Source organism: Cyprinodon variegatus, unplaced genomic scaffold (genome assembly GCF_000732505.1).
Source record: "Cyprinodon variegatus isolate N-32 unplaced genomic scaffold, C_variegatus-1.0 Scaffold1562, whole genome shotgun sequence".
Classification (NCBI taxonomy): domain Eukaryota; kingdom Metazoa; phylum Chordata; class Actinopteri; order Cyprinodontiformes; family Cyprinodontidae; genus Cyprinodon; species Cyprinodon variegatus.
The window spans coordinates 19676-31699 of NW_015152015.1; the positions used below are offsets into that span (position 1 = coordinate 19676).

At 37.9% G+C, this 12024-nt stretch overlaps 1 protein-coding gene across 1 annotated transcript in view; it reads right to left on the bottom strand.

The window, feature by feature from the left end:
• Positions 1 to 12024, bottom strand: part of ndrg2 (NDRG family member 2) — a 75169-nt gene that overhangs the window by 19669 nt on the left and 43476 nt on the right. The window contains exons 2-3 of the mRNA XM_015403772.1: positions 3949 to 4034; positions 2083 to 2127 (exon numbers count right to left, since the gene is read on the bottom strand). Coding sequence (XP_015259258.1) covers positions 2083 to 2127; positions 3949 to 4023 — 120 coding nt within the window. The 5' untranslated portion in view covers positions 4024 to 4034. The remainder of the gene's footprint in view (positions 1 to 2082; positions 2128 to 3948; positions 4035 to 12024) is intronic.

A 12024-nucleotide genomic window follows, 5' to 3' on the forward strand; every position in this document is an offset into this window, starting at 1 on the left:
TATATATATATATACACACACCATAAAATGTTAATAAATTAGCTTATTCAAAGCTAATGGCTGCAAAACTTCAATAATCATTGAATCCAGAGAAGAAAAACAAAAGTCTTTGCTCCAATGACTTTATTACCAAAACAGACTGTTTGAATCCAAAGAGCTTAATTTTGACACGTTCTATTCTTTCTGTTTCATAGCATTCAAGCAGAACACAGAGTGAATTCCTTTAACTCTGGGGCCAAGGAAACTATTCAGACATTAAATTAAATCTAGTTCGTAACATCTTTGCACAGATATTGAATGCTTAACTACAATTATGCCTTATTTTATTCCTAAATTTATTGGTTAATTAAAACAAAGCTTTAATTCAAGCCAATATATCTTTGAACATGGTTTGTAGCAAAGGAAATACAATTGGCTAATTCATAGAGGAATACATCAGCGCAAACTGCAGCCTGCAATATGTGGCTCTATACTTAAAATAGCTAGTATTTTGTTGTTAATTTCTAGAAGAAAGCTTACCTACTAAACCAGTTAGCACCTCCCAGTGGAGGTGTAAAAACAATGAGGAATACTCCAAGTTTATGTTTATGTTAACAGCCCTAATTATGTGGTTTTATTTACATTAAAAATGACTTAAAAGCGCTACCAGGACAGATGCTTGGTGTTTATAACCGCATTTATAATGATCAGATGGTTTTTGTCCTTTTAAGCCCTCCTGAATGCATGATAGGGAATCCTTTCTTTTTTTTTACTCCAATTGCTACTGGTTGCAGACTGCTCCCATCAGAGAACCGTCTGGATAATAACAGGCCATTTTTGGAGCAGATCTTAATGAACTGTGTCTCTCTGACATGCCGGTATATACTGGGATAAAAGGTAAGGAGTCCTGTCTCTTAATGGGTCTCTGTGCAGCATAAATACACTTCATCTGCACATGCATCCTTTAAAGTCGTAGGGAAGTGGCTGTTCCAACCGTTGCATTTCCAAATTCTTCCTGAGTGGTAAGCGACTTTACACGAGTGAATAAAGTGAATCTGATTGGTCGTTTATCGAGGGGCGAGATAGTTGTGGCAGAAGGTTTGCAAGCAGGTTTATCGGAAGCATTTGGCTAACCAGTTAGCAACTTAGTGCTAGTAGGTTCCCAATGGGAAATTCCATTGGGACCAAGTAGCACTAAATTGGTGACTTAGCAACGACACTGTCAAGGAACGCTATGGACAGAGGAAACATGCAAGAGGAGGAGAGTTTTGTATCGGAGGTCGTGGATGAGTCTCCTCCATCCTATATTTTTTATTTAGTGGAGGAAAGCGGGGATGAAGATATTGTGGAAGAGGACGCCAGGGCGACAGACGCTTTGTTTGGTGTAGAATTATTACAGCCGTACATGTTTGAGCCCTTGCCTCGCAACGCTGCCAGTTCTGTTAGCTCTACGCCTGCCGAAGACACAGACTTCCATCCCTGTGAACACTGGGATGGAGCTCAATGGTTAAGTAATTTATTCTTATCTCTTTTTTCAACCCTAAACCTATGACCAAAAAAATGTTATTGACAGATGGCTGTTGATATATGATTGGCCAGATTTAGGTGTACAAGCTCATTTATAACTAACTGGCCTGCTTAAGATGACAAAAAAACCAACAGATATTAAGACAGTATTTTTTAAAAACTAGAAATTTTCCAAACTTGGGACAATATGATAAAGAGTACATTTATATACATGTTTAAGCCAGAATGATTTAAATGACTTCCCTACGACTTTAGAACACTCCCCTCATGTATATCTGGACCTCAGATTTAGCCTTTGGTCAGCCCAATAAAGAATAGCCTGCGTCTTATTGGCAAATATTTGATATTTAGATATTGTTTTTCAGCCAATCTGACGCTTTTATCCTCTAGAGTTGTGTGTTTTTCCCAAAAACTCTTTTCGGGAAAATGTCTGAGCTTCACTGCCTGACAATCTAGTTGAAATTATATTTTTTCAGGACGGTTGTTTTCTAATGAAAGATTATTGCTTTCTAAACATTTGTTATATTATATTTAAACCCGATACATAAATGATTTATATATTTCCTGCAATCTTACCTGTCCTTGGTCCAGAAGTATCCTTGCAGCAAGTTCAGCTGCATCCTATTGGAAGGAAATACAGTTTCATTAGCAGAAGCACAGCTCATGTGTTTGTGTTTTTTATTTTTATACAGTTATTATTTAGGGATGGAAGATTTTTTAATTAGATGTTAAAAAAATAGTAGCTCAATGAAATAAACTCAAAAAGATGAAAGACAAACAATCAGAAAACAAAACTACTTAAAAAAAAGCTTAAGTTAGATAATGTAAATGTATTCAGAGTCACATTAATATTATCTGTTATTTTCTGTCACCTTTATCAGCAAAATGAAAATCTACCAATAAAAGGGAGACAAGTGATTTCAGTTCTGCGTGCTTCTGTTTTCTTTCAAATAAGGCCATGCATCCTTTAAGATGACGGGCTTTAGCCTCTTGTGACCAACCAGGGTTTGTGTCCACTGTGGCAGGAGTGACTGAGGGAAAGTGTGATGATTTAAGGTCGTCCTAAATGTTCACCTTACTGTTTTAAAGATTGCTTCTGTATCCTTATGAGGGACCTTAACAACCTGGTTATTAGCTAAGATTACCGTAGAAGATTTTTGCCTTCATGGGGTCATAATAGTTGTAATACCTGGAAGAAAATAACATGAAGGTCACCTGTTAATCAACAATTTTAAGAATATTTTTTCAATGTCTATTTTAGATTTTGTCTCTTGTGTATGTCATGATCGCAGTGTTTTCTGTTTCATTAGTTAAGTCCATGGTTCATGTCCTGAGTCCTGGTGGCGTGCGTGTCGACAGGGTTTTAGTGTTTGCTTTCTCCTGATGTTTCCCGGCTCTTCTCCGCTGAGCCCGTTCTGGTCATGTTTGGCTCGGCGTGTAGGGGAAGCCAGTTTTAAGTCCCGTGATCGTGGCTCCTAGATGAAGCCAGTTTAAAGTTCTGCAGGTTTTCCTGGTACCATGTCTTCTCTCTGTTGCTATCAACCACTGGGCCCGCTGTGTTTCTCTGAGCTCGTTGCTGGGCTCATGGAACTCTGAACCAGCCTGGGCAATCCATGGATTCCTGAAACCCTGGATCTGTCAGTTCCTGTTCGGATCAGAACCCTGGGTCGGGTTATGGATTCCTGGATCTTAGAAGTGTTCGGTTCTGAACTGTTTCCCTGAACTGCATCTGATCCCTGCCTGCTCACTTGGGTTGCAGCATTGGGGCTCGGCTGGATCCTGCCTTCCTTAGAGTGGATGGACTGAACTGTTAAACCAGGTAAGTGACTCACATCATCAATCATCTTTTATTTTTGTCATTGTCTTTTTGTCGCCTGAATACTGGGTCCATCTACCCCATTATATGACAGTTTAACTCCCTTTTTGCACTTTAAATCTTTGTTTAATGCCCCTTTATGATTATCTAGCAGGAAAGACAAACCATCTCTTCCTTGGCTTTTATTTTGATCAAGATCATATCGGCTTTTCTCCTCAATAATCAAAGAAAGATGATCAATGTTTTACTAGGCTGTTGACTGGTGCAGTTCTTTATTTGACCACAAGGTGTCGTTAACAGCTGTTGTTACAAAGCAGAGCAGAGCAGGGTCTGCTTTCGCTCCCTCAGGGTTTGACGTCAACGCTGAAGCTCTGCTCTGAAAGCTGCACACAAACCCTCACCTTCTGCACCAACCCAAAGACTTTTCACATTTCTGCCTGGAATACAAGCTGTCTGATAAAGGATTTGCTGAGATTTAAGAGTGCAAACACTGATCTGGGTCACACACAAGTTAGACTTTCTCATTAAGTCTTACTTCTGACTAAATAAGTTCCCCATGCACGCTTATATAAGAAAGTAATAACACAATGTATAATGTGTGTCTATTATATGTGGTAGAAACCGACCTTGGCAGCATCACCCTGACCCGTAAGCAGAGGCTTTTCCTCTGTGATGGCGATTTCCTGCATTTCTGACGTCATGATGGCTCCTCCTGTGGGTAAAGAAAAAAAAACACAAAATAAATCTAATTTCCTCGTCCTTTTTAAATCTTTTATAGATAGATACAAACATGGATTGTAGCTTCTGCATTTCAGCACAGGAAGTGATTAAATACTGCATGAAGCTGTTGTCCTTTGGGACTTGAAATGGGCTACAGGGCCTTATGAAAGTTAATTAGTAATTAGTGCCAGCAGATATGAACAGAAAAGGATTGTGGGGAGAAAAGGCAGGTCAAAAGGAGCCAAAGGAAGTACTATCAGAGAAGATGGGACACATCAAAATATAGGTCAGAGCAGATTAAAGTATAAAACACAAATCTAGAAGGGATTTTTTTTTTAAATATGCAGAAAAATGAACAAACACAGAGAACACAGAGAGGTATAAAATAGCCGAAGAAGAAATGACAACGCAGTGTGAAATGACAGCAACCTAAGGGGACGGCTGATTGTGAGAAACCAAAGCCTCCGACGGGGATGAGAAAAACACCTCAGCAGTATGATGCTGGGTGTTACTGTTAGGGTATGAAAGCAGTCATGAGCTAAAATGACGAGAAGAAAATCAGAATCAGAAACAACTTGTTTTAGTTTGTATTTAATCAAACAAGAAATTGACTTTATTCGACTGATCATGTTGTAAACAACCAACCACTCTCTGTATCAATGACCATACAAGGGGCAACATCCAAACACTTTGTAGTTGATAACTGAGCCAACAGCAGGATTAGCTGATGACATCTCTCTTGCTTAAGAGAGATCGCTCAGACGCGCCCACTTTACTTGTAAAACTTTTCATTTACTTCCATTTATTTGTAAACTCATTTCTATGGCCTAACCCTAAACTTAAAGGTATAGTGGAAGATGTTCTTTTTCCGGGTGGATCATCAAAATAAGTGGTCCTCCTAATTGTCAATCATTCTAGTGATATGTTTACATAAGGCTGTATGTTTACGTGCTTGTCTGCATTTTCTCTTACCAGTTGCGCGTCTGACATAGTGGGAAAATTTTAAAATCTTCTTTTGGAAAGTTAGCTTGTATGAGCGATGCAAACAGCAACCTTTAAACAGAGCGCGCACGAGGAGAACCTGGCTGGTGTATGCTCTCGCAAGCGTTTAATAGGCATTCCCTCTCTGGAGCGGGTACAGGGTTGTGCATGCGCAGGTTTTAAAAGTGGAGAGGGCGGGTCTTTTCAAACATTTGCGGAGATCCTCCACTATACCTTTAACCCATACTCAATTCATACCTTAGTCCTAAAGCTGACCCCCATTTAAAGAAGAGAACCTGTCCTCATGGGACCAGTCATTGGTCCCCACAAGTACCTATGAGTACCCAAAATGTAGCACATTCCTGCGAAATTGCCTCCACCAGGTAACAAAACATGGCCACACACACGGGTACTGACATGTGGTATTGCATTACAGTCGCCCAACTGTTCCTCATGAGATACAATGATACAATTGAGGAGGTAATGTCAAAACTAGCCCTTTTCAAAAATAAAGTAACAATTAGCATTAGCTTACTCTTTAGCACTCCTCCTTATCCAGAAGCTATGTTCCATTTTATCCCTCGCCCCCAAAAAAGAAGAGAATTACAAGACGTATGCCAATTTTTCAATTCACAAGAATGCGAGTACGGACCCGTGTTATATCCGAGTGTGTTCTTGAGAAGAGCACAGGAAAGTCTGGATTCTGGGAGAATGGGAGCAAGGAGCATAAATATGAATTAATTGGAACAGAAGGGTACTGGTGACGTCTCCACATGACTGGCTTGTGTGCAGCTGCATTTCACCTCCTGTTATTAATTATCTCTAGATAATAATAAATACTTACTTTTTAATTTATTGGGGTGAATAATAATGAACATAGTCATATAAACACAAATCAAATGAACATTTTGCCAATTAAAACAAAAAACTCGCCATCAGAGCCAGCGGTCCTTCACACATGGCTATGCTGAGAGAGGGCTGCTGCAGACGGGCTGCGGTTAGCCCAGGCTGCTGCTCGCCTCGGAGGTCCGCTGGTTGCCGCGGTCCTCTCAACTTCTGAATTTCTTTTCTAACTACGCATTAAATCGGTAAATGGGCCATATAGTGACGCTTAAAAGTATAATGCTCTCGTCTCAAATGATCTTAAAACAAACTTTTATTGAACAACAGCATCAGAAAAGATAACCTTTAACTTAATACTCTGAGCTCTGTAAGCTGCTTCAGCCGCCATGCATACTGGGACAGCTGTCAATCTGAAGAACGGATAAGTGTGCTTTGATGCAAGCTGGGTAAATAGGGAGGGCAAGTACAACATCCAGGGACTTTGTCCGTTCTCACAATTCGAATTGGGTTCCAATTGTAGCAGTACTATGGCTGAGGATGATGACGTTTCACGAGCACATGAGTACACATATATAGAAACGGCAATAGCGAGACACAAATGGGGCCTAAGATAAGTTACCACCATCACTGACAAAATAATAACCTGCGTCTTTATTAAACGCAGGCAAGTCCACAGTGAGCACATCCTAACAATATTGTCCAACACTTAAGCCAGACCAAGAATTAACGTCTTAAGTGTGTGGATTAAAATAAAACAAATATCTAAATAGTTCAATGTTAGCTAACATTTAGTCACTGACATTAGTTATCTATTACTAACAAGATTAAAAAATATATTATATGATAATGTTAATGTAATTACAAAGAAATTATGTTTTCAGATAAAGATGCTGCAACTAGCATTAGATGTAGTTTAGTGTTCCTCTGTTTTATATCAACAGTAGCCCGATTTATACTATCCTTTTGAAACTTTGTTCAGAGTGATCCGAGCACGGTTACCCAGGTAACTGTTGAGTGTAAATGGAAGTGGATCATGCAAGACTCAACCAAAACGCGCTAAATCTAGCACTAGTTCAACAGTAGGGCTTGGTTGGGGCTCGGTTGTCTGATATCAAAGAGCACATGAGCAGACCGCGTCATCTACTTACAGTAAGGTTCCAGTAGTTGGCGGTAATGCACATCAGTTAGCTGCTTGCCAACCACCCGCCGTAAAACAGAAGAGGAACTGTAAACAACGAGTGTAGTGTGACCTTGGATAACGTCGAGACTGAGGCTCTTATCGCGCTTCTTCAACCTGACTCTCTGCAAACAACAAAATATCACAATTGTAATCAAACATATCTTCCTGAAAGTTACGGGCGAGGCCTTTTTGATTTGCTTGAGTCCCTCCTTCAATCCTAGCAGTGATACCGTAGATCGCCACTAGGAGGCAAAGAACTGTGCTAGCATGCTGTGTAAATGGTCGTAAGGAACCAAGCTCGGTCTGAACTCAGCACAGATCGGTTTAAGCTAAAGGGCTATATGTATTTTTTTATTGCTTTAATTTAAAAAAAGTTAATAATTTATTCTGCAAGTTGTATTAAATAATTATTGCATAAGCAAGAAAAAAAGCTTTTTATTACACATTATTAAACTTATTTTATAGGATTAAAAAGGTTACTGAATAAAAATAACTAGGTCACTCTGACACTGTATCAGACTATTTGACACCAAGTTTTACTTAAGTGGACTCTAACTGTAAGATAGCTCACTTTTTTTAGTTCAACCCAACAGTCTGATGGGAAAGATTGTTACTAGGGCTTTTGAATGGGCTGTTGTGGTTGTAATTTTTATTAAGGACTCCCATTAGCAGTTGCTATGGCAAACAGCTAGCTGGCGCTAAGGGGGATTTTAAAACTCGACTCCATACTGTGTATTAAAACACAAAAGCCTTCCAAGACTACTGTGCTTGTTGTTAGCATGTCCTCTTCTTTCTTGTTAAATTTTTTGCTGTAATTGACTCATTTTATCATCACATCCCCAGCTTTTAAAGACAGCAGAGATGTTGACGCTACTCCATGATACAGTCGGAAATTTAGATCACTCTTTACTCATATATTTAGTTATGCTATTTATCCAGGGAAAAATGTTTTTACTCAGTTTGTTTCACCTGCAAGGCTGAAAAAATGTCTGACATAGGGGTGGTTTTAGACAAATCATACTTGTTATTTGTTTTAACTCTGACACAACCTTCACAGTTTTTTCATCAACATAAGTAAGAGGGATAAACTCTGTCTAGTCAGAACAGGGCTGAGAACTGTCCCATAAGGACTGTATGATGAACTGGTCTCTCTTTGCAAAGATAAGAAAATAAAGTGCCGACTGAGTGAAATCCATCGATCTCCATTTATTTAACTAGGGTGAATAGTTGAATAATTTTTTTCCCTCTACTACAGCTATAGGGGCCATTATTCAGGTGATAAGGAGTTAATTGAGTGTTTATATTTACAAACAGCCAACATAACATGCATCCTGTATCCACCTCAATACTGAACAATGTAAACAAGCCTTAACTTGACTTTCAATCAGTGCATGTATTTCTGCTTAAGCATCCCTCCCTCCACTCTGGTATTTGCAAGAGGAGTAATGCCAGTGAGTTTCCACCTAAGGATGAACAGTGTCGCCCTCTAGGGGATGGTCATAAAACGCTAATACTAAAATAAATGTATTTCAAGCGCATGTTATGAACAAATCAGGCACAATAAATCACAATCTAATGGTAATTATTTCTTTCACACCTAGTTTGCAATAATTCGTCTTTTCCCGTTATATTTTCTATAGCCCCATTTACTCTAGCCTTCTGAAACTGAAACGAGATTGGTCCGAGCACTGTAACCGAGATAACTGTTGAGTGTAAATGGCAAGCACAACTGAACCGGACCGCACCAGACACAACCAAACCATGCTAACATGGTACTAGTTCATCAGTAGGGCTCTCAGATAACAAAGAGTGCATTAGCAGACCATGTCATCTCCTTACAGTCAGTCTCTGTAATCATGAAATTTCAGACGTGATGATTCTGCTTAGCAGTGTGAATAACCTCAACTCCCGTTGTTCCCTGGGTCTGTAAACCCTAATTAGACTATTGTATGTCGTATCCACTTCCCAAAATCAGACTCTGTCAAGTAAATTCACCAAAGGCTGCCTTCTTCGCCTGACTCTCCGCAATCTTTCTGAATGTTGCGTGCACCGTCATGATGATTTGCGTGTTTACCTCTAAAGAGCAGTAGTACCATAGATCGTCACTAGGAGGTGAAGGAACTGTGCTAGTGTGGTGTGTAAAAGGGTAAAAGGAACTGAGCTCGGCATGGATTGGTTTTCAGAGGGAAGTGTAAATGGGACTTAAGAGCCATTGGCAGCTTTTGCAGACAATAAGAAAAACAGAATATTCAAACCACCTATACCTTTAAATAGCTGTTACTATTTTTAATATAGTTAGGTTATTCTTATTATGGAAGTCATTGTCTAACATATCAAAAATCATTCAGAGTGCAGCTTTAGTCTTTATTCAGCAGTTTCATTGTTTATCTGAAATTAAGTGTGCATGTGTGGACAACTCATGCTTTTGGAAAGCAATGACTATATTCTGTCTGCAGGTTTGGCATTACATCAGAGGGGAGGAAGAAGAGTTAATGTGTGTATATGAGCATGCACAAAATGAACAGCCTCCCACCCCCCGGGGAAAAACAGGGTCCTGTGCGGAAATGATTAGTCACCAAAGGCCAGCATACACTGCTCTCCTGGTCCCTCTCTATTTTACAGGTTTCGGATTATTTTTTTTTTTTGGTTTTTAACTTTATCCCCTTCAATAATTAGCCTTTTTGGGATAATATATCTTCTCTGCCTTTTTTAAATATTATAATAGCTACTTTATTCTATGTTTAGATCAAAACTCAATGAAGGACATAGAAGAGTTGTCATTATAAAACCATAATGACCTTTAACTGTATTCTCTTGTATGTGACACAAATGATCCAACAACTTATTAGGCACTAAGCTGAACTGCACATGGATTTCAGAAGGTACTGCATTTGTTTCTTATTTCCATGATGAGAACTAACTAATCTACCCTTCATCATTAAAGACGGACAGTTTATCTCAGATCTAATGTTTCTTCTGACTAAACTAGAATATTCCATTTAATATCAAATACTCTAAAGGCAATTACTGATCTCTACTTGCATATCAAGAGGTAATGAACTGTCTCCCAAGAAGGTTGTTATTTCAAAAAACAATTGCAGAGCAGCAGGGCTACTAAACAACGCAGCAGGCTGATTAATAGGAAAGTCCATCAGAACTGAAGGAGATAAAACACTAAAATTAACAGAGTGTGAAGGCAGCATTAAGACAGTCAGTTGTTTGAATTGGTTCAGTACTACAGCGAGTCTGATGCACGTCCATTTATTTCAACTCATTGAGTTTAAAATCAGACAAAGAAAACCTAAGAAAACAAAATACAGAATTCTGTAACAATTAATAAATAATGAATTAATGTATGTTAATATATATCATAAATCAACTGTGTTTTAACATTTAAAATTGATGTCAAATAAACTCATGGTTATTGAAAAGTAAAAAAAATGTTGTAAAAGGCTTTTTGAGGCTTTAGGAATTTAAATGGGGGCTAATCTTCCCAGAAGCATAACCAAAATTATTGATAGGTTTTCAAAGAATAAACCAACCTTTTGATTTACAGCAGGGAAATGATGTGAAGCTCACCATCAAAACTTGTTTTGATAACTGGAAAAAAATCGAAACCTAAGTCATTTTTTCTCTTAAAATTAGTGGATTTCCTTTTGAATTGAGGAGGCAAGTGAGATACCTTGCCGATGGAACAAGACAATTTACATCTAGAATAAGACACTGTCTTATTTCAAGTGCATATTATCTAATTATCTTATTTTAAGAGTAAACATACCTATTCCATTGGCAAATCATCTCATCTAACTACTCAAATCAAGGGTAAATACACAAATAATGACTTCTTTCTAGATCGTTTTTGGATTGAAAGTTTGATGGATGCTTTATTATCATCAGAGGGTCACTTCTATGCTAGAAAACTGAACCACTAAGCACAGCGATGTAAGGCTATTTTAAGCTCATAGCTATTATCTTTTATCAAAATTATATATATTTTTAAAAACAATAAATTGAAGAAACCCTAAAGTGGTGCAGAATAAAACTAATGATATAACTGAAAAGAAATGTTATATTATTTTATGACCACTTCTTTATGCTGTCAAAGCTTTCAAAATTGATCGCTGGTCAGAAATGGGCCACAGGAAGTGGGTCAGTCCAGCTCTGATGGTTATTAAACAATCTGCCTTACATGGACATTTATATTCACCATTTGTTAACTATATATTAAGTAATTTTAAATAATTATTAGAGAATGGATTAATCTATTGCCTGTATTGCTGTTTTATCTTATTTTAATTTGACAGTGGTATTCTAACAGTATCACTGATGGGGCACAGCTACAAATGATTCAGTTAGCTGTGAAAATATGAAAAAATACTAGTATTGCATTGATTAACCTATTCACATTTATGATGTGATTGCCTGTGTGAAAACTTCTTTGATCTATTTTTAGTCCTTGACTTTGAATAGAAGTTGCTAACACATTGAATATAAAACATTCCACTGTATCTCTTCCTGTCTGTTTAGAGTCATCGACATGCTTTAAGAATAAGATCCAGCCAATGTTCCTTCCAGGATTGCTCTGTTTTTACCTCCATCCATCCTCCCATTAACTCTACTAAGCTTCTTCCTCCTGATGAGCATGATGCTCAAACCACCATGTGCCGATTAATTTAAGGTTGATCTGCAGTTATGGTATCCATCAAAAATATTAATTTTCATCCAGAAAAAATAAACTAACAAAAGTTTAATCTCGCCAAAGCGTCTTTTTTTCTCCAGCCGGAACTTCCTACTACTTTCAACAAACTAAAACTTCATTTTAGTCGGGTTAATGCAGTTGATTGTTAATAGCAGTGTTTAAACAAAAATTAGTAACTCTACTTCAATGCTCTTTTAATGCTTTTAAAAAAAATGTAATGCCATCAACAAGTACCCATGTCTTTTTATATATATATATATATATATATATATATATAAA